This window comes from Phyllosticta citribraziliensis, assembly GCF_038025025.1.
Source record: "Phyllosticta citribraziliensis strain CPC 17464 chromosome Unknown J3D65scaffold_4, whole genome shotgun sequence".
Classification (NCBI taxonomy): Eukaryota; Fungi; Ascomycota; class Dothideomycetes; order Botryosphaeriales; family Phyllostictaceae; genus Phyllosticta; species Phyllosticta citribraziliensis.
This window is the reverse complement of record NW_027117341.1, coordinates 640,354-661,387: the sequence shown is the minus strand read 5'-3', so window position 1 is coordinate 661,387 and position 21,034 is coordinate 640,354. Positions and strand designations below refer to the sequence as shown.

The 21,034-nt window shown below is 55.9% G+C and overlaps 10 protein-coding genes across 10 annotated transcripts; 5 read left to right on the top strand and 5 right to left on the bottom strand.

The window, feature by feature from the left end:
* Window positions 1-77: 77 nt before the first annotated feature.
* On the bottom strand, window positions 78-2,404 carry J3D65DRAFT_618769 (AFG1-like ATPase-domain-containing protein). The gene is made up of 4 exons (XM_066799681.1): window positions 1,990-2,404; window positions 1,848-1,931; window positions 831-1,798; window positions 78-774 (listed from the first exon to the last, which is right to left on the bottom strand). The coding sequence occupies exons 1-4, from the start codon at window positions 2,387-2,389 to the stop codon at window positions 361-363; spliced, it is 1,866 nt and encodes a 621-aa protein (XP_066656752.1). The 5' UTR covers window positions 2,390-2,404; the 3' UTR covers window positions 78-360.
* Window positions 2,405-2,903: 499 nt separating this feature from the next.
* Window positions 2,904-4,280, top strand: J3D65DRAFT_281002 (uncharacterized protein). Its single transcript, XM_066795069.1, has 3 exons — window positions 2,904-3,283; window positions 3,331-3,689; window positions 3,752-4,280. The coding sequence occupies exons 1-3, from the start codon at window positions 3,086-3,088 to the stop codon at window positions 3,981-3,983; spliced, it is 789 nt and encodes a 262-aa protein (XP_066656751.1). The 5' UTR covers window positions 2,904-3,085; the 3' UTR covers window positions 3,984-4,280.
* Window positions 4,281-4,668: 388 nt separating this feature from the next.
* J3D65DRAFT_618757 (PAP2 superfamily-domain-containing protein) lies at window positions 4,669-6,552 on the top strand. Its single transcript, XM_066799680.1, has 3 exons — window positions 4,669-4,990; window positions 5,050-5,618; window positions 5,669-6,552. Exons 1-3 carry the CDS (start codon window positions 4,898-4,900, stop codon window positions 6,249-6,251), a joined length of 1,245 nt encoding a protein of 414 aa, XP_066656750.1. The 5' UTR covers window positions 4,669-4,897; the 3' UTR covers window positions 6,252-6,552.
* Window positions 6,421-8,069, top strand: J3D65DRAFT_281026 (uncharacterized protein). The gene is made up of 3 exons (XM_066795073.1): window positions 6,421-7,006; window positions 7,110-7,242; window positions 7,306-8,069. The coding sequence occupies exons 1-3, from the start codon at window positions 6,786-6,788 to the stop codon at window positions 7,900-7,902; spliced, it is 951 nt and encodes a 316-aa protein (XP_066656749.1). The 5' UTR covers window positions 6,421-6,785; the 3' UTR covers window positions 7,903-8,069.
* A 568-nt stretch (window positions 8,070-8,637) lies between these two features.
* J3D65DRAFT_281006 (uncharacterized protein) lies at window positions 8,638-10,392 on the bottom strand. Its single transcript, XM_066795070.1, has one exon. The coding sequence runs from the start codon at window positions 10,101-10,103 to the stop codon at window positions 8,796-8,798; it is 1,308 nt and encodes a 435-aa protein (XP_066656748.1). The 5' UTR covers window positions 10,104-10,392; the 3' UTR covers window positions 8,638-8,795.
* On the bottom strand, window positions 10,393-11,606 carry J3D65DRAFT_281229 (uncharacterized protein). Its single transcript, XM_066795076.1, has one exon. It carries the CDS (start codon window positions 11,338-11,340, stop codon window positions 10,681-10,683), a length of 660 nt encoding a protein of 219 aa, XP_066656747.1. The 5' UTR covers window positions 11,341-11,606; the 3' UTR covers window positions 10,393-10,680.
* Window positions 11,607-12,185: 579 nt separating this feature from the next.
* J3D65DRAFT_281196 (aquaporin-like protein) lies at window positions 12,186-14,502 on the top strand. The gene is made up of 5 exons (XM_066795075.1): window positions 12,186-12,472; window positions 12,572-13,358; window positions 13,411-13,564; window positions 13,613-13,880; window positions 13,936-14,502. Exons 2-5 carry the CDS (start codon window positions 12,600-12,602, stop codon window positions 14,285-14,287), a joined length of 1,533 nt encoding a protein of 510 aa, XP_066656746.1. The 5' UTR covers window positions 12,186-12,472; window positions 12,572-12,599; the 3' UTR covers window positions 14,288-14,502.
* Window position 14,503: 1 nt separating this feature from the next.
* On the bottom strand, window positions 14,504-16,146 carry J3D65DRAFT_281009 (major royal jelly protein-domain-containing protein). The gene has a single exon (XM_066795071.1). The coding sequence runs from the start codon at window positions 15,978-15,980 to the stop codon at window positions 14,706-14,708; it is 1,275 nt and encodes a 424-aa protein (XP_066656745.1). The 5' UTR covers window positions 15,981-16,146; the 3' UTR covers window positions 14,504-14,705.
* On the bottom strand, window positions 16,147-18,258 carry J3D65DRAFT_281010 (uncharacterized protein). Its single transcript, XM_066795072.1, has one exon. The coding sequence runs from the start codon at window positions 18,233-18,235 to the stop codon at window positions 16,313-16,315; it is 1,923 nt and encodes a 640-aa protein (XP_066656744.1). The 5' UTR covers window positions 18,236-18,258; the 3' UTR covers window positions 16,147-16,312.
* A 156-nt stretch (window positions 18,259-18,414) lies between these two features.
* Window positions 18,415-20,909, top strand: J3D65DRAFT_280910 (putative mitochondrial ATP-dependent helicase irc3). Its single transcript, XM_066795067.1, has 2 exons — window positions 18,415-18,721; window positions 18,771-20,909. Exons 1-2 carry the CDS (start codon window positions 18,467-18,469, stop codon window positions 20,559-20,561), a joined length of 2,046 nt encoding a protein of 681 aa, XP_066656743.1. The 5' UTR covers window positions 18,415-18,466; the 3' UTR covers window positions 20,562-20,909.
* Window positions 20,910-21,034: the final 125 nt, after the last annotated feature.

Here is a 21,034-nt window from a genome sequence, read left to right as displayed (position 1 = left end):
AACACACACAAGATGGGATAGCTGGGTCACCGGCGAGACAAGACGAGACACGATAGAAAAGATGAATCGGAAAAGACATGTTTGGAAAAGTGCTGCACGCTTTCTATGCAATGGAGCCTGTCGTGTGTGCACTATACAAGTAGCCTATGGCTTAGATGGGTGCATGATACAGAAGAGTAGCAGAAAAGGGGTGAATGCTGGCTATGTGGTGTGGTCAGAGACCTACCCGACGCAAGAAATGGTGCCGAGATGGTAGAAACAGACAGCAGAGATATGATACGTATGCCACGCCTCAAATGCAACCAAAGATGCGCGCTCCTCGCCCTCAACTTCATCGCTCCGCCTACCTGTGACACCTCATCACATGCTGTCCTCGCGCCATCTGCTCCTCGTCTTGAGCCAGCTGTCGCGCTCCTTCTGGCCGCCCAGCTTCTCGAGGCCCATGCCGCGCTCGACCCACTCCTGGCTGCCCATCTCGACGAGGCGCGACAGGGCGCGCGCGAAGGCGAAGCGCTCCTCGTCGCCGCTGAAGATGCTGGTCTGCTTGAGCGTCGCCAGGTTGAGGCCCAGGTCGTCCATGAGCGAGCGCATCGAGTCCGAGATGTTGTCGTCGGCGCCGCCGCTGCCGCCGGTTTGTGCCGACGTCTGGTGCGAAGCGGATGCTGTTGGTGAGGTCGGGATGTTGACTGAGGGGTTGGAACGAGCTTCCGAGAGCTCATCGGCCGAGACGAAGAGTTCGGTCAGGGGTACGGCGGTGGTGAGGACCAGCTTGGCCTATGTCTTGGATTAGCCAGACAGCTTAGCAGCAGGGGTGTGGCAGCGGAACGTACTCTGCTCTCGTAAACGGCGTCTATGAAGGTGATGAAGCGCCGCGCCAGGTCGCGCGTCTTGTGGCTCATTCCCGGCACGTCGGTGATGATAAAGGCCTCGTAGTTGCGCATCAACTCGAGGTAGTCCGCTGCGCCAGTGGCTCGTCCGATGATTTCGTTGAACGTGAACATGGCCGCCTTGCCGCTGGCTCGCGGCACGCTGACCTCGCGCCCCCAGACCGTATGCTGGGCTTCATGCGGCGGGTCATTCTCAAAGTCGCCCAGGAATCGGAACCAGCGATCAGCGTGTGTCTTGGCCGATGCATCCAGCGGGTGGTGGTAGACCCCTGAAGGCGGCCTTGGAATTTTGCGATAGTCCGTCTGCGAGTCGAGGTTGATGACTCGCAGGCGCTTCTTGAGAAGCTGGATGCAGGGAATGAAGGACTCGCGCTGGATCCCGTTCTTGTAGAGCTCGTCCGGGTGTCGGTTGCTAGTTGTGACGAGTACAACACCGTGGGACATGAGGGACTCAATGAGCCGGCGCAGGATCATGGCGTCAGCCACGTCGGTACACTGAAATTCGTCAAAACAGAGGACTTGCGCCTGTTCGGCAATCTCTGCAGCGACGAACGGGACCAGGTCCATGTCATTCCCGTAGCGCATCTTCATCTTGTGGAGATCGCGGTGCACTTGCTGCATGAAGCCGTGGAAGTGTATCCGCGTCTTGGTCTTGATGTTTGGCGGCAGCGTCTCGTAGAAGAGATCCATGGTCATAGTCTTGCCGCTTCCAACGTCCCCATACATGTATATCCCCTTGGGTAGGTTTGCCGGTATTTCGGGTTTCCATACGCCCTCCTTTTTGGCGCCGAACAGGGAACTGAAGATGGATTGCTTTTGCGGTTGGAGAGACTCGATGGTTGGCTTTTTGACAGGAGGCGGCGTGTAGTGGGAGAGGGTCTCGTGAAGCGCTTGAAGATTTTCGATGATGGCTGTCTATTGTCAGCCTAGGCGCAGGTAGAGGAGGCTGGCGCACAATACCCCGCTGGTGTTCGTCATTTCTTATTTTGCCCGCTTCGACGCGCGCATCGTACTCGGCGATGGGACCTCGCGGGTGCGGTTGCTCTTCAAAGCTCACATTAGCTTTGTCCACGCGCGGCAGCGTGTCGGACTCGGTCCATACCATTCGCTACGGCCTCCACAGTGGCTAGTCGCCGAGAGCTGGTTTGGTGAAAGGCTCGCGTGGCGGCAGCTCCCAACACGCGGCCATGTCTGGGTATGGCTAGGCGAGGCGGAGAGCCCTCGAGGCGCAAACATCGTGTGCAGTGGGTGCATAGCGAGCGGCGTTTTGGCGCAGTGTGTCGATGTCCCTCGCGGACCAGGAATCGCAAGCCGCGAAGGGCATCGGTGGTAACCCTCATTGTGGGAGCGAGCGGAGCGGTGATTGCGGGGTCTATAAGTATATCATGACAAGGGCGAGGGGCGACACCAATGCGGCACCAAGTCGAGCGACCAAGGCGATGTGGAAAAAGCTTGGTGATCTGGATGGGATGGAGAGCGAGTCGAAACAGTCTAGTCGGCATCTGAAGCCGATGGGCTACCGCGGCTGACAAGGACGCCGGCGGGAGGCTCGAGGCACTTCCCGGTCCGGCAAAGGGTCTCTCCCCCATGACGCAATGCCGCTACTCGACCTTCAACTGGGCTCACGACAAACTCCAACCGTCTCCATCACCGCATGTCAATGCCGCAATTCATACTGATTGCATTCCGAGCCCACGAATCCTGAGCTCCAGACAGTCACATCTTCTGCCGACCTCAATCTCATCTCTGGCTACCCAGCCGGCAGTCCTCGCTTCTCTCTCGCTCGGAATCAGCTTCCCACCGTTGCGGCTCCGTCAGTCCCAACAACACTGAACATGCCTCAAATTCTGCTTTATCAACACACACTTCACGTCTTCATCTCACCGAAGATTCTGACCAGCTATCGATACCATTGACAAACGTTTCCTTCAGAATATCCAACATGCTGCATTGCCGTCATCTTTGCGCTGCGCCTCACTTACAAGTCACGGGTGTCAGAGGCCGCCGTTACTGGTACTTTTAAACCGACTCCAGCCAACATGGCCATGCCACACCAAGCACTGCGCTCTGGACATCTCGTTACAACCTGGCGCCCGGCACGTCCTCGTACTGTTGCAACACATTCTCCTGCTGCGGCTCTACCTCCTCGTTGAACCTTCCTCTGTCGAACAAACATCGTCGCCAACGGCGGGTCCGCCATGCCAAATCTGCTGTTCGCCCTCTTGCTCTTTGCTCTCTTAGCAGATGCCGCCCAAGCCTCTCCGGACTATCCCTTCGACCCATTTGCCTTTGACTCTTCGACAGGCCCTCCTTATGGAGACCCCGACGGCCTGCTGTCGTTCTGCACCATCTGCGGGCTAGATGTTCTATGCGCACATGGAATACAACGAGCCTTGGTATGTCCATGTCTTCCCAGTAGCGTTCACCATCTGACCTTGGCCAGCCTTCATCAGGCATAGAAAGCGTTCTTAGGGCGGCTGACTTCCTCGAACACCCCGAATGGCCTCGAGATGCCATGCAGCTCGCTCCTTCGATTAGCCAAGTACCACACGTGGCCGAGCCTTCCCCATACCCAGCGTCAATGGCGAGAATATCTCGGCAATCAGGTTCAATGAGTGGAATTGACGACGAGGCCATGATCGCTTGGAACTCGGACACGTACAACCCCGGTTTTGGGTTTGGGCTCGAAGAGCCGCCTGTGGCTCCTCTGGCGAAGAAGCAGCGGCTGAGACGCAACACAAACGGGTTCCCGTGTAGCTTCAGCGACTGTGACAGCGTTTTTGACCGACAGTGTGACCTGGAGTAAGTGACAAACACGGTTGTCCGCCCTTGATATCCTCGCTCTTGCTAACCAATGTCCCCAGTCGTCATTTCAAGACATCCCACACCTCAGCCTCAGACCGACCGCACAAGTGTAACTACGCATACTGCGATTTGAGCTTTGTTTATCCCAAAGATCTCAGACGACACGAGAGTACCCACTCGAAAGGACCGAGAAAGCATCCTTGTCCAGTCGACTCGTGCGATTTGGTTTTTTCCAGGAAAGACAACCTACAGCGCCATGTAAAGAACAAGCATTCTGACCATCTTTCCTAATGTTGATTTCGCCATACTGATATGCTTTTGTGTGGTTTTTTTTTTTTTTTTTTTTCCTATTTGGCATCTCCAGCTCCGGCGGGCGCAGGCGTAGAAGGTGGGAACGATTTACGTTATACGAAAGGAAAAGCTCAGTGGGGATATCATGGCGCATTTCAGCATTGCCAAGGGCCAAATTGTGCAGCGTTGAACAGGTATTTTGGAGTTGGCTGTATTTATACTCATGGACATAGGCAGCCAAGATTGGACCTAAGGGTGGCAGAGCAGCCGCAACGATGGCACTGTTTTCTCAGCGGTCCGTGACATGGATGCCTCCCTGACGCTGGGTGCACTGTACAGCCTCGCTGCCCTGTGCCTGGAAAGCCAAATTGGGGCGACTGGCCCTGGAGCAGGGTTGTGTTGACCTTTGGTCGCCCAGCAGAGGGTCCGGCCAACGGCTAGCTCGCGAGGCTTGCTAGACATGGCCGACCAGGACGCGACAAGTTGCTAGAGCATCTAGCCTGCGCTTGGCAGACGACAGTTACAGGCGTTGGATTGTTGGTGTTGCTTGGCATCTGGGGGCCAAGGCGCCCGGTAAAGATTCCGTCCCCGAGATGGCATTGTCCGTCTTGGACCGTCAGCACGCGCGTATCCCTGCCGACCGGATGCATCGTCCGTCGACTCCGGCCAGCCAGGCTCCAAAAGGGAACTCCTCCTCGTGCACTCTTGTCCATGTCAAGAACACTCCAATCCGCCTTCCCCTCGCCCACTTCGACTGTGCCTGTAGAGCCACCAGAGGCTGCCAGTGCCCCTCTCTACCACAACGTCGTCGCGAACCCTCGATCCTCGGACCTCAACCACCGAGCTGCCCGCCTCCACTCCGGATACCTCCGGATTCGCAGCCGCGAGCGCGCGCCCAAGCCCATCAGGCGAATATGGGGAAGCCAGACACCATCACATATCCCGTAGAGGATCCTGTATGGAATAGCAAGCCGGCATGGGTTCTGCCAGGCTGGGCGGAGCCAGTGGTACGACGAACGCTGAAAAGCCTTGCGCAATAGGGGGCCAAAGGCTAACAATTTGGTAGATGGTGGCCTCGATCCTGTTCGGCGCAATGTACATGACCCGACGAAGAGACTACTCCGTATTCCGCCAGTCGAGAAACCGGCACAAGACCATTTTGGACGATGAGCCTGGATCGGACCTCTCGAGCGACAGTCTCCTGCACTACGATTCCGAGAACGAGGACGATGCGCAAGACCCCATCGCTGCGTCCAAACACATGCCCAAGCAGCGCAAGTGCTGCTTCGGCTTCGTCGTGCAAACGCCCAATACCTCGCGCTTTAAGAACAACTTCCACAGCCGCATCTTGCAAAAATTTCCCTTTTTGATTGAAATGTTCTACTGGATCATCAATTACGCCTTTTACCGCATGACCGCAATCACTTCGCAGCGAATCTTTGCCAAGACTGGTATCTGGAATGTCGCCCAAGCGCATGGCATCAAGGTTCTGGAAGTGGAGCATCTCAGCTGGCTGAGCTTCCTGTTTCCCGTCCAGGAGCGGCAGGTTCAGCAGTGGTTCATGCGCGGCCACCAGGATGCTCTGACGTTTCTGAACAAGGCATACGCTCTCATTCATATCCCCGGAACCGTAGGGTAAGGACAACTTCGTCTTTGAGCAACGTTCGTCTCTGATCGTATTGCAGATTCATTTGCTGGTACTACTACATTGCGCCATCCCATCCTACCTTCGCTGTGGCCCGCCGTACCATGACCTTGACCAACTTCCTCGCCTTCCTGACCTTCATCTTTTATCCGTGCATGCCTCCGCGCCTTCTTCCCAAGGAGTACGGATTTCTGGACACAGTACGCCACGACGACGCCGAATCAGTCTGGATGAGTGGCAAGTACGTCAACTCTTTGGCTGCCATGCCGTCGATGCATTTCGGCTATGCCTTTTGCATTGGCTTGACGCTCGTCTACCACTCCGGACTCTTTCGACGCACCCTCGAGCGTGGAGAGATGCGCAAGGGTCCGTTCTGGAAGCTTTTCTATCTTTTCGTCGGACTCGCCTACCCCGTCTTCATTCTGACAGTCATCGTCGCCACGGCGAACCACTACATCATGGACGCGCTTGTATCAGCGTGCTACGTCTTCATTGCGTATTCCTGTAATAAGATCTTTTATGTTTTCCTGCCTCTCGAGGACTGGTTTTTGTGGCTATTGAGGGCCGAGAAACCTATCCCCTCGACTGGCGAGAGGTTCAGAGAGTACGGTGGTCGAATCTGATTTGAGCATCGGGCTGGCGCATCAGCGTATCTTGCAAAAGGAAATACCTATTCCACCGGGCGTTCTGGATTAAGCCATTGGCAGATGCAACTGCTTCTGGGCGAGCACTAGCTATTACTAGACTCTTTTGATAATGCACACATTTAAGAATATGACAAATACGACTGGCTCCTCAGGGACAATCAGCTCTTTGGCTCAAGAGTGGGTGAAGTACAAATTTTGCCAAGACTCGTCACCTTGACACGCGCAGTCGGGAAAGAGCGCTCGCGCGCGTGAAGCTTGGACCCAGAACTTTACCCTGCTCCCAACCTCACCTCCACACCACCAACCACGGTCTTTTCATCTGCTCTTACAAGTCTGTCCCAGGCATCGGATGAACTGGGCACAATCAATTGACTCCTACGAAAACATTTTCGACGCTCACTGGCCGCCAAATTGTTGACGCGTCTTCCCACATCGCGTCCTCGTCGCGTTTCACCCACCTTCAATCCGCGCGAGCAACACCTCAAAACCGGATAAAAGAGCAAAGATACAATGGCGGACTCTAAACTGCGTGCGGAAGAGACGCCCGCAGAGGGCACGCCTGCCGGAGACGTGGAGATGGACGGTGCTGAGGAGACGCCCGCTGAGGGCACGCCAGCCGAAGTGAGCAACGAGCCTACAACTGGTGCTGGGGAAGGTGAGGGTGAGGGCGAGGACGCTTCGATGCTTCCAGATGTCAAGCCAGAGGCGCCTGAGATTATTCGATTCTTGGAGTAAGAAACCCGGGGAAACTGGCGCACCGCCTGCGCGGCGCCAGTTGTCCAGACCCGTCTTGCGCTGGAGATCTGGATGAACACGAGCTTACTCGTCACACAGCTACCTCAAGAGCCCAATTGTCGAGATCATGGTCGGCCAAGGCGAGGCCCAGACGCAGCTCACGGCGCACCAGGCTCTGCTCACCAAGTCGCCCTTCTTTAACGAGAGAGTTGCGGAGTTCAACGAAGCCACTGTACGAAAAGCACACCATTCCAAATCTGGCACGATTCTTGCTCACGTATCGCTCATGATTTAGCCCCGAAGAATTGATCTCCCTAACGAAGATCTCGAGGCAACCGGCTCACTTTTGGAGTTTTTGTATCACGGAGACTACTTCCCGAAGCGCACAAGCGATTCCAAAGACTCACCGCTCGAAGACGATCCCACTGTTCCAGAGCCCGACAATGAAGGCGTTGCACTGCTCAAGCACGCACGCGTGTACGCACTTGCCGACCGGTTTGGCCTGCCCGAGCTTAAGTCGCTTGCGCACGGCAAAATCCACCGCACGAGCAGCACGGCCAAGGGCGAGATCGCATACGCACGCTTCGTCTACGCCGAGACGTCGCCCACGGACGCGACCATCCGCAAGCCGGTGGCGGCCTTCTGGGCGACGCGCTCCCACGTCCTCCGCCACGCGGCCGAGGCCGAGTTCCGCGCCATGTGTCTCGAGTACCCGCAGTTCGGTTTCGACGTGCTGTCGCTCGTCCTGGACGCAAGAGAGAAGCGCTCTGCCCGCACCACCACGGCCGACGACGCCGCTCCCAGCTCCTCAGCCCCCCAGGTCCTGGCTGGCATAAGCACCGACGCGCCCAGGTCCGGCCGCAAGCGCACCAGGGTCAGCCTTGTCTCCTGAACGACACGTCGCTGGTGATGGTGCCACTAAACTTTTTGTGCACACAGGGCGAAATCGAGACTCCGCGCGGCGGCAAGCGCACGAGGGGCGGAAGCGTGGCCTAAGTCGGGACAACTGCCCGCGAACGTCTTTCTCCCGGCGTTATCGCATTTATACCAGCAGGCCAATCTACGGAGGGGAGTTAAGGAGTCTTGCTTTTGTTGTCGATATGTCCTGCCGGATTTGCAGAGGACATGCTGGTGTCGGCTCTCACCAGCCATCATGGAGTTTGACAAAAGTTATGTCTGGATTCAATGGGAGCATATGTCTTCCTAATACCGCAGAGTGGAGAAGCTAGTCTCCAAATCCAATGTTGTTACAGTCCCATGGACTGGCGATGTGGGATTGTTGAAACCTCGGTGGTCCTGCACAGCGAAGCATGTGCATTTGCGACGGAGCCCCGTTGTACATGTAATTTGTCGACATGTAGGACGCTTCCCCAATCCTGTCTATAGAAGGCCACGGATCCTCCTTGTAAGCGTAGGCCGGGCCACATGGAGCCTGCCTTTCCCCAATCTCACCAGCCAGTACACACATGGTCTATACGCATTTACCTATGTACTCAACCAACCCACCTCGCACATTAACCCGCCACACATCAGCCACAAGATGACATGGCTGGTCCTCTTTTTCCGACCAGTCAATGGTGTTGAGCTGCTTTCAAGTCAGGCAGGGGTGAGGTAGGGGTTCAGTAAACCAGCATTCAAGACAGAGACCGCGGGCATTGCTGTTTGCAAAGCAGTTGAAATTTCACAGCTCTCTTGAAAAAAGGAAGATAGATTTGCGACTGCTACACTAACCACCTGCGACCCCCAACCCACATCGATAGAAAGAGCCACACGTAGGTGTTTGGTCTAGTGGTGATCCGGCCCACTGTATCCACCGCCTGCGTACGCCGGAGCGCGTTGCGGCGGCGGCGGCGGCGGCGGCGGCGCTTCTCCCGGTCCACCGCGATCGCGCTGGATGTCGCGCTCTGGACGGGGCAAAGGCTGCGGCGGCTGCCAAGAGGGTGGCGGCGGCGGTTGCGCCTGTGGAGGAGGCGGCGGCGGCGGGGGCATCTGGCGATCGCGCTGGATATCGCGCTCCGGACGAGGGAGAGGCTGCGGAGGCTGCCAAGAGGGCGGCGGCGGCTGCGGCTGTCTGACGTCCTCGTTCGGCCGGTCGTTGTCGTTGCCGTGGCCGATGGCGATGGCCGGATATTTCTGGCGCTGTCTCTCTTGACGCTGTTGGTCCTCCTGTTGTTGTTTCTGCCTTTCCTGCTCTTGCTGGCGCTGCCTTTCCTGTTCCTCTCTCTCCCTGTCCTGTCTCTGGCGTTCTTCCTCCTGCCGCTGCCGATCTTGTTCCTGGCGCTGTCGGTCCTGTTCCTGTTGCTGCCGCTGCTTTTCTTCTTCTTCCCTTTGATCGCGCTGCGGAGGCTGCTGTGGCTGTGGCGGGGGTTGTTCAGGCTGCGGCGGCGCGGCGTAGCGCATCGAAAACGGGGCAAAGGGCTGGCTACCGACGCCTTGAGCTCCGCTCCTGTTGTCCACGTCGCCGCGGGGGCCAGGAGGAGGCGTCGGCGGTGCAGGCGGGCCGGCTCTGTCTCTGTCGCGGTCGTCGTCCCTATCGTCGCGGTCCCTGTCTCGGTCGTCGTCGTGGTCGCGACCACCAGGAAGTCCCAAGGCCGTGGCAATACCTGCTGCGGAAATCTCTCCTGGACGCAGTCCAATCTCACCTTGACCGTCCTGATTGATGTTGGCCATGCCCGGGGGCATGGGTCCTGCCATGTTGTCGCCTTCCTTGAGGCCGATTAGGCCCATGCCGTCGGAGAAGGGCCTGGCACCGCGTTTTGCTTGGAGAGCAAGGGCAGCTGCTTTGGGGCCGTGAATGCCAGCGTTTTTGTTGGCTACAGTGTTGTTGGCGTTGGCTGCTGCTGCTGGAGGCTGTGCGGGCCCAATCGTCACGTTGGCTGAGCCAGTCGAGCCATCGACGTTGACTGCGACGCTTTCTTCAGGTGCACGTTTGGTCAGAGGCTCGGAGAATGGGATTCCACGGCCTCCGTTGAGACGCGCATCGTCGCTTGAATTGGTGGGAATGGCGTCGAGGTCAGAAACAAGTGCAAAGGGAGAGGCAAGGGTGGCGGTGCAGAGGAGAGAGAGGGTGGACAGGCCAAAGAGGAGGTGCATCTTTGCAGAAGACGGAAGAAGATTTCAAAGAGTGACAGTCAATGTGAAGATGATGAAATGTGAGCGACTCAGTGCTGCATGTACTGACGGCGACATTTGGAATCAGACTTGGCTTATTCTTATACAACGAGACGATGACTGCCTGGAGGAGCAAAAGGCGGTGCTCTCAGTGGGCGAAATTGTGTTTGGGTCTTGGTGTTGAGGCTTGCTGAAGCAGCCGCAGTTGCAGGTGCGTCGGACTTCTCGTAACCGCTCGCATTAGCACACGTGATGCTGACCACTGATACTTTGTCGTTGGGAGACATATTCCCGTATTTCCTAGCTCTTTCAGGCAATGGAAAAGACTGGTCGGCCGCCAGATTCGCAGTATGCATGCAACTTGTACGCTGGACGAGGCGGTTGCTGCTCAGGCGCGACATTTCAGGGACGCTTGCCTGCCTGGATACCGCAAGCCTCGACGACCCTTGGAATCTAGTAGTCAAGAGAGGGCAGTGTCAACAATGGTCCTGGATTACTGTCGTCACGACATGCGCGAAGGGTGAGGCGAAGGCGGTGGCCCATGACGACACGGAAACAATCAGAGATGCCGGGAGGGCCAAGGAGGGGATAGCAGCGGTGAATGTTTTGAAACAACCAGAGCCTGTGGGACAAGGCGTCGACGGCCAGGGGCGATAGAGAAGGACAGATGGTTCCGTTGATGATGGCAAGGGATCTGAGGAATGGAAGGGACAGGAAGGAAGGAAAGGCGAGACCTGAGGTGAGGTTGACAGACATGGATGGCCCAAGCGTCAGCCGTGGCGTCGGGTGCCACCCATGGATCCCATCGTTTCCTTCCTCGTCCCTCGTCCTCCACCACCAAGTTTTCCGTCTCCCACTCTCGACGCGCGAAACCCACTGCTTGAATCAGTTGCTTGGTCCTTGCGAGCGCGAGAACCCCATCCAGTCCCACCTCGCGGTTCCCTATCTTCCAGGGACACGTCGAGCACCAGCACCCGTCCCTGCGAGCAAACATCCGTTGTCCACGGTTTGATCCGTTGCAAATCGTCGATTGTCGTAGTACATTCCGATGCTCTGGCCGCAGATTTGCCACGTTTGACGTTGGTGGGCCTTCGTGTTCTCCTGAGAGACATGCAATTCTCGTCTGCAGACGGCAAAATTCGAGATGGCAATCCGGTTTTGGCGCATGGCATTCCACTCTGAGGCTCCACCTTTCCGCTGCAGCCATGCGCAAGGACATGCTTCTTCTCGCTCCCGAGACTCGCCCAAAACCCTATCATGACGTTGGCCCGCACGCCGACTCTGCTTGCAGCTTACAGCGCCCATTAATCCCCGTCGTCTCAATTTTCGTTTGCCCTCTGACCAGCATTTGAATCATTGAGTCATTTGCAAATAGCTCAAAGCAAACTCTGATCAGAATCATGGCCTTTGAACGCACGGAACCGTCTCTCCCGAATACTTTGGACGGATTGCAAGGGAACACGCACCCAACTTGGATATCCGTGCTCTGCACCTCCCTTGCAGGTGCTTCTGGCATTCTCAGCCACTTGGCAACGCTTTCTCCACCAAAGTGTCTGATCTTCGACTTGGCGTTCAACATGGGATTCTTCCCTGGCAAAGAGATACCAGCATGGCGTCCCAGCTTAATGGCGCACTCGCCAAACGTGCCACGCACAACAGCGGGAGAACCTTAATCTACGTCAGGCTGGACCCACATGCGGGTGGCACAGGACACCTGATGGCGTTATTGAAATTCCACAGCGTTTTATGTGATGCTGACGTCAAAAACAATGGATATGCTATCGCAAAGTATATCTGCTGGAGGGGAGCGCCTTGGGTTGGAACTTTTGGCTGCGCTGTCGCTTCCCCACGAGAACCCCTGTACAACAAATCGGCCCTTTCTAAAGCCATGCCTCGTCAAGACCGTGGTGAGTCCATCATCAAAACTCATTCAATAAACCCATTGTCAGAGCGAAACTGTCGAGCGTAGCTGACTTGGACAGAAAATCGCCCAGTATTCTCAGACGGTCCAGACTCGGACAACAGCAACTCTACCGAAGACTCTAAGCCAGAAACTTCCAGTAGCAGAACAATTACAACTGAAGATTCAAACACCGATTCCCCTAATCAGGCCCAGGAGCCTCCACCTTCAATGGATTACTTTTCTAGACATCATGGCCAGGCGCCGGTGGAAGACGAGCAAAAGTCGACCGCTGGAGAAAGCATCGACCAGCTTGGAGAATTGCGAGACTTGATGAAAGAGAATCAAAGGCAGATGAAGGAGCTGAAGCAAGCACAACAAGCAGTCAACGATGCGGTTCAAAACATGAATCCCAACGACTCGTCAGGTTCAAATCGCCCAGGCTTTGGAGGTACGGTCGAATTTCTCTTTGGATGCTTCGAATTCTTTCCAAGTTCACGAGACTGTCGATAGTGGCTTGAACAACCACCGCTCACATACGCACAGGCAGATCTAAAAGCTCTCGGTATCCCAGCTACATGACCACTGCGAGCAAGGCGTCGAAATGGTCAGACCGACCAGACATGGGAGATCGTACGTCGACGGCAGCTAGCTTCAACCCTAAGATCGAGGACGACTACTATAAAGTCAATCCCTGGTATGGCGCAGGTCCTGACAAGCCGATCTTCGGTCTTGGAAAGCCGTTACCTCGAAAGGTTCGGTGGAGGTCAAATACAGACCGTATTCAAGAGGAAGACGCCAAAGAGGCCGACCTTGAAAAAGGTAATTCGCGACCACCGACCCAAGAGAGGCCTCGTTCAAGCGCGAGAAGCACGGCATCCAGAGATGCGCGGCCTGACTCTCAGTCCCAGCCCCAGCCAGATTTAACCCATGAACAATCGAGATGCAAATCCGGAGACTCTGACAGCATCGAGAGGCCAAATCCAGGTCGCAGAGTTACTTTTGGAACCCAAAACAGCACACAACAATCACCCGAAAAACAGGAACAGCCTGGTAACAGACCACAGACTGCAGAAACAATCCCAGAAGAAAAGGAGTCACCCGAAGACAAGGATCGATCTTCCAAAAAACATTCTCATTCGGACAACATGCAAACATACGACTCAAACTTGGGACACGCTGAGAATGACAACGCCGAATGGGCTATCGACGCGGAGCCAATCGGTCAGCGTGAAGCCGATGCGGCAGAGGACGGAACTACGGACCCGAACGAGCTGAGAAATTGGTGGGCCAAATTGAGAGCAAAACATCCAGAGCCCATGGCTGAATTCCTTTGCGTAAGTCATGACCAAAGACTTGCTAGTGTCTCTGCTTACCCTTGCTTGAAAGACAACCGTGTCGATATTTTTCGGCGTATGTGCGACCCTGCAAGTCAATCTATCCAACGGACAATATGGCTCGTATGAGACCTCATGTTGGGCATGGGGCTTGGCTTTCACCTTTGGAATCTACTTGGGAGGTGGTGTTTCTGGTGCACACATGAGTACGTCTTCAACCAGTGAATTCGGAATGTTTCTAATGTGTCTTTCAGACCCGGCGATCTCCTTAGCGCTTTGGATCTTTCGCGGTTTTCCCTTCAAGCAGATGTGCATCTACGCCAGCGTTCAAACTCTCGGCAGCGTCGTTGCCGGGGCTCTTGCCTATGCCATCTACCATGACTTGATACACTCCGTGGACCCGGGTCTTGTCACCTCGGCCAGCTCATTCTACTCATCGCCACAAGACTATCTGTCGATGGAGTCGGCATTTTTCACACAATTCTTGGCGTCGGCTGTCATGATGATGTGCATCCTTTCGCTGTAGGTCATCGCCCAACTTCCCTCTATAGAGCCTCATACTGACAATTACCGACAGAGGCGACGACCAGAACAATCCCCCAGGCGCTGGCCTGCACGCCTTCATCGTCGGCCTCGTCATCACGGTGCAAAAAATGACGCTAGGCTACAACACGGGCGCGGCGCTCAAACCCGTCTCCGACTTTGGCCCCCGTCTCGTCTGCGTCATGGTCGGGTACAAGCTGCCCATGTTCACCGAGTGGGGCGCGTGGTGGCTCTGGGGCCCCTGGATTGCCACGTGCCTGGGCGCTTTGGCTGGGTGCTCCGTCTACGATGGCCTCATCTTCGTGGGCTCCGAGTCGCCCATCAACTATCGGTTGCCTGAAAAGTATCGCAGGAGGATCCGCGCTGTGGTGCCGACGAAGCATTAGAATGGAGAATCGTCATGGTTTGTCTTGAGAGGAGTGAGGCGCTCTGGTTGGGCGTTCATGATCAGGATATCATTGTTTTTTGGATTGGAAGGGAAAATGTTTCTGATTTGATGGTATACATGAAAGGCAATAATTAGTCGGCGTTGGGATAACAAAGCTTTTTCGTACTCTTGCGACCTTTGAAGAGCTCACAAATTGGAGAATGAAAAGATTGATCATATCACTCAGCATGCGTACGAATGAATGTTTGCTTCATTTTCATCTAAGGAGTGTTGATGCTCCCTATCTCATTTAGGATTTAGAGCGTGCTTGGTTCTTTGGTTTGAGCAACCTCGATTGCTTGACGGCTCGTCTCTGAATAATCTTGAATGATTTGCTCTTCGCCGCAACCCATTTCCTCCTTCCTAAGCCCACACACCTACACCAATCCCATAATCTTCTTCCCACCATTCGGCAGCTTCGCCCTCAACACAGCGCCTGGCTTGATCCTCAAATCGACACCGTTGTTCCACTGCGGCTGGAACGGCAACTGATTGATATTGACATAGAGATAGCCATCCTCCGCGACGCTGGCCGAGTCAGGCCACATGATGCGCGGATCGCGGATAAACGTGTGCGTCTGCAAGTCGCGGGGGTCGTAGTAGTAGATGGCGTTGTGCTCAGGCATAAGCATGTAAACGAGCCCATTGTCGTCGCCCTCGAAGCCATTGGCATTGCCGCCGCGCTGGCCCAAACAGCTGACATTGTTGGCAGCGGCGAGCTCGGCGAGCGGGTCGTCGGCATCGCGCGCGCGCAGGTTTGCCGTCGGCACCGCGTACAGGTAGTCCGAGGTGAGCGCCGAGTAGTAGACGGTGGCGCCGTCGGGAGACAGCTGCATGCCGTCGTTGCCCTCGCGCAGGGTCGAGATGGCGGAGCCGACGCCGCGCTGGTAGAAGGCGTGGCCGAAGTACGACGGCACGTCGCGCTCGACCCGCAGGACGGACGGGTGCTGCGTGAGGCGTCGCCAGGATTCGCCGGTCCCTAGGTCCACCATGATGAAGCCAGGCCGCCCTTCGTCGCTCGAGTCGACTATGTACGCCACACCGCGCCCGCCGGGGCTGATTGTGGCGCGCAGGTCGAAGCGGAGGTCGTTCATGTAGCTGTCTGGATAGTGGACGTCGGCGGGGAAGGTGAATATCTCGTAGACCGAGTCGTTGCGCAGAGATATGCCCACGAGCTTCGGGCCTCCTGGTTGCGCCCAAAGCGACGTGCTGGCGCCTTTGGAGTCTTTCACGGATGGCCGTCCGGTGTCCAGAACCCACAGGGTCTCATCTCGGGTTGGAGTCTCCGGTGTAATGTAAAGGGCCTGCACGCTGATAAAGGCGGTGGAGTCGCTGCTGCCAAAGGGGATTCCATTGAAACTGGTGCCAAGTTGAGAAACTGGCAGATTTAATTCGGCAGATGGATAAGGTCGTTCGGCCGACTTGTTGACGGCTTCTCCCAGCGTGTAGGCATACTCGCCTCGTGTGTAGCACACAAAGAGACGACCAGCGCTCGACTGCGCCAGGCCTATTGGAAATTGATCCCAGTAGTAGTGCACTTCCTCAAGCGGGGGCCCGTAGGAACCATTGTCCGTGCGGAGAATCGTTTCAGAGCCATCTTGAATTATAATCTGCGCGGTAGCACAAGCAAGCAAGAGAAAGACTGCCAGCATGTCCACGGCTTTCAACTAGTCGAAGATGAAGGAGGAAAACCGAGAAAGTGACGTGTCCATTCCATGCTTTTCAATGGCGGTGCAGCCGTCCCAAGCCTGGCATACCAGCTCGGAAAAGTCGGCCGTCCTGGCATATTGTTGTGTAGTTCAATCCCATCGCGGCGGGATGACGCCATGGCGCCGGCTGATCCCCCTCGCTTCAACCCCGCCTCTGTGCAATCCCCAATTGAGCTTTTAAGCTGACAGAGCCAAGCAAGTCTCCGGTGATACAGGAACACTATTCGGAGATAGGAGAGTCGGAGTTGGAATGCAAGCTGTCGTTTCCGCGAGCGTCACTGGTTTTGTTCATCATACTCCCCATCTTCGGATAAAACATCGCCGTTCCCTTCAGGGTAGGGGGGCAGTTCTCCCATGATCAACGTTGCTTCCGTTCTAGCTTGTCGTGGCTTAAAAACACGTCCGGGTCGTACGACAACCTCTTCTGTTGGTTCTTCGGGCGCTCGCTCTTCTTCTTGCGCAAGCTCCTCATTCTCCGAGTACGTATCGTCAATTCCCGGGGCGTCGCTTTTGAGCTCCAATTGCGCAGGCTCTGGGTTCTCTTCTGGTTCTGCCTCCCCATCAACAAGAGCATGTTGAACCCGAGCAAAATCGGTGTCGGAAATGGGACGGCCATATCTTTCCCAGGCTGCCTTGTGGTCGACATGCTCTCTCCAATCGACCAGATCTTCGAGACCAGTAGCAAACTTTCGCCTCTTTGGAGGATCCGTGAGAACGGCTTGTTTGACTGGTGCTGGCAAACCGATGGCCTTCATAATCCGAGTCTCTTCAACCTGAGATTGATACATGTCGTATTCTCCCGCGTACGCTTCCATCCTTGTCTCGTACTGGTCCTGCTCTATTGCTGCGCCGTCGTCATCACTATCATCGCTCTCGTCGCCCGTGTGTTGGTCTTGCGATGCGATTCCATCCTCCGAGAGTTCCTCCTCTTCAACTGCGTCGTCTGCATCCCGTTCGGGTCGTCTTGGAGGTGGCTTTCCACCGAGCATCCGCTCAACCTCGTCATAGCCCTTAAAATGATGCCTGCCCTTGCTATTTCTGGTGGATTGCCATACTTGCACACCACAACGCTCGGGAATCTTGATCCAGGTTTCCTTCGCCGTTCTGGGCATATTGAGCATGTCTAGCGCGGTATAAACGTCGCTGGAGCTGACAGACGGTTCGGGAGCGTGCTTGTAATTTCGTTCCGTTGCTCTAAGCCGTGACTCGGCTTGATTCAGGGCGGCCAGGACGAGTCTTTTAGTGACGCTGACAGCGAGGCGATGGAAATCTGAAAAGGCCGTGTGAAAAATGCCCAGCTCATCGTCTTCCTCTGCTATAGATCGCCAGTTCTCTTCTGCTCTGTCGCCTCCAGCGTTCATGAAGACGTGATCTGACAGCCGAAGCCAGTTGGACAAGTCCAAAAGTGATGCGGCGGGGACAGACTCCAGCAAGACCTTCTCGTCGTCACCCAACTCTTCGTCCACCTCTTGGTCAGAATCGTCCTCGTCTTCGTATGCCTTGTATCGATTCCAACGCGTGTCCTTTTTACCCTTCTGTTTCTTGACAGCTTTTTTGAACGCCTCGTCAATCTGGTCGGCAAGGGTCGATGTGAGCAGCCATAATTTGCCATGCCTTTCCTGCTCTTGCTTGGCTTCAAAAGAATGCTGGTACCATGATAGAGCGGTTGCTGTCTCATCAAGCTTGCTGCAACATTCATCACTCAATTCGTACGCAGCTGGGATCTCGTGCGGGCGGGGCGGTTGATAATCAATTCCTTGGTTGAGAAAAACTTCTACCATGCCTTGATCCAGTAGCAAGAGGTATTCTCGAATCTGGGTCTCAGACTTGGTCTCTACGGCGGATGTCAAGTCTTGCATTCGGTCTCTCCCAAACCTCTCAATCGCGGTGAACAGGCGCTGCTTTTCTGTGATGGTCCAGTGTGATGCGCCAATCTGCGAGGGCTTGAGGCGACCGGGCTGGCCCAGAGCTACGAAGTCGACGACCTCTGCGATGTCGGAATTGTAAAGCTCTCGGTATCCATGGTGATAGAGCTTGCGATAGCGTTTTGCTCTGCTGTTGGTTCCAGCATCAACACGTCTCTTTCTTTTCCTGGCGACAGAAAGTTTGTCGGCATCCGAATCAGGCGTGGCGCGCTCCTCATGCGGATCAAAAGCGCCGTCATCACTGTTGTCCGTCTCGATGGCCGTGTCGCTCATCTTGGAAAAAAGTTGGGGTTGCAAGTCTAGGTTTGCAACCAATTGAAGGGCCGCCCTGGACTCGAAGATGAGACGGCGATGATTCGGCTAGCAGTGTGCACGGGCCTCTTCCTGGATTCGGGCTTACCGACCGGAGATAACTGACGCTATGGCCAAAATTCCCTTGATTCCTTGTCGCAGTGTGAACCATTCAACCACCCTCAAAGGCATTTCCAATGACATTACGGCCTCATGCTGCGAGCCGGTCGCCATGTGCTGAGAGCCGTACTCTTTGGGGCCCGCCCGAGGGCCGCCATTCCCGGCGTGCGCTGCGCCCGAACTAAAGCGCAAAAGACGCCCATTCCACCTCCGCCGGCGCCGCTCGCCACGCGAACGCCAATCCAGCTGCGCGATTACCAGGAAGAGTGTATTCAGAGCGTACTGGACTATCTCAACCGCGGTCACAATAGACTCGGCGTGTCTTTAGCCACTGGCAGCGGAAAGACAGTGTGCAATACTGGCTCGCCTGCTTCGACGCGTCGCTAACCACCTGCAGGTAATCTTTACGCAACTCATCGATCGTGTACCTGCGCCGGACGACTATGCGACACAGACGCTCATTCTAGCCCACCGGCGCGAGCTGGTCGAGCAGGCCGCAAGACATTGCTCCAATGCATATCCAAGCAAGACGGTTGACATAGAAATGGGAAACATCCACGCGTCTGGCGCGGCCGACATCACTGTCGCATCGGTGCAGAGCATCATTTCCGGAGACCGAATTGAGAAATTCGATCCGCGTCGCTTCAAACTTGTCCTCGTCGACGAGGCGCATCACATTGTCGCCGAGACCTATCTCAAGGCGCTGGATTGGTTTGGGCTCAAGAACAACACAAACCCGCAAACCGCTCTCGTCGGCGTGTCTGCCACCCTTTCACGGTTCGATGGCAGGAGGCTTGGGACCGTCATCGACCACGTCGTCTATCACAAGGATTACGTGGAAATGATTGAGGACAATTGGCTGTCGAGCGTCGTCTTCACAACGGTCTCGACCAAGGCGGATCTTTCCCAGGTCAAGCTCGGGGCGAATGGTGACTTTCAGACCTCCTCACTGTCACAGGCCGTCAACACGGACGAAATCAACGAAATTACGGTGCGGTCGTGGATGGTCAAGGCGGCAAAGCGCAACTCTACACTTGTGTTTTGCGTCGACTTGGAGCATTTGACTGGGCTGACGGCGACCTTTCGTCGGCACGGAATCGACGCCAGATATGTCACTGGAGATACACCAAACAAACTTCGGTCACAGCGAGTCGATGCATTCAGACGAAACGAGTATCCGGTACTGCTCAACTGCGGCGTGTTCACCGAGGGCACTGACATCCCCAACATTGACTGCGTGCTGCTGGCGCGGCCGACGCGGTCCAGAAGTCTGCTCGTTCAAATGATTGGTCGGGGAATGCGGTTATTCCCGGGCAAAAAGGACTGCCACATCATTGACATGGTTGCTGCTCTCCAGACCGGCATCTTCACGACACCGACTCTGCTTGGTCTGGATCCAGACGCGCTCCTCGAACAAACCAGTGCCGAGGATGCGAAGAAGATCAAAGAGCGCAAAGAGCAAGAGCAGGTGCGAGAGGAAAGGATTGCCCAAGTTGCTCCCGCGACGGCCGGCGAGCACACGGAAATCAGGAGCACCGTGACGTTTACCGACTACAGCTCGATCCAAGACTTGCTGGACGACACCAGGGTCGACCAAGCGGTCCGGCAGCTCAGCAACTTCGCATGGGTGTGCGTGGGCCAGGATCGGTTCGCGCTGACGTGCAACCAGGTAGGGTTCTTGATCGTGGAGAGAAACGAGGACGAGCCCGAGCTCTTTGCGGTCAAGCACACACAGGCCATGCCGTTTTACCTGAGCCGCAAGTCTAGATCGCCGTATTTTAAGCCGCAGACAATTGCGGAAGCGCCGTCGCTCGAACACGCGATTCGTGCGGCGGACACGTTTGCGGCGGAAAAGTTTCCGCTCATCTTTATAGAAAAGTGGCAGAGCTGGCGCACAAAGGCAGCGAGTGAGGCGCAGATTGAATTCTTGAACAAGTTCCGCGACGACGACGGCAAGCTGGCGGTGGGCGAGATCAACAAGGGCAAGGCGCAAGACATGATTACCAGGATCAAGCACGGAGCGAAGGGCCGGTTTGAGAAGATGCGGGCAGCCAGCGCGCGCAAGGAAAAGGTGCAGCAGCGGCATCAGCAGGCCATGGCGAAGCTCAACCCGGTGGTGACGGTTGGGCCGCTGAACGACGGGGCCGGGGGTGGTGATAGCAGCAGGCGCACGGCAGAGCAAAACTAAGCGTTGTGTTGTTGTTTCGAATGAATCGTGATGCCTGAAGAGTGTTAGGCGCGGCGGCGGCCGCGGGACTCAGGGGGGGCGAGACGGATCAATCGATGTGGTACGGCAGCACGCAACGGCTTGGAGGTGCGACGAGGGGGTCACAAGACAAGGGCTAGAAGGCGGCGTGGAGCAGGGGGAGGCTGTTGAGGAGGGAGAGGACGAGGCAGACTGACAGGTTTGATGTGTCGTATTTTTTGGATCTGTGGTGAAGTGCCGGGGGTTAGTCATCGGCGACAGCGACCTCCTTGGGCGCCTTGGGAGCGTTTTTTATCTTTTTTATAGCCGGGATGCTCAAGGCGGTGGTGAAGAAGCCGAAACGGGCCAGCCAGGCGTTGATCCTGCTGCATCGGTGGGCAATAATGGGGGCGCGCATGGACGCCACGGCGTACCTTTGGAGTGGTGGCTCAGATGGGACGTTACGGAGATGAGGC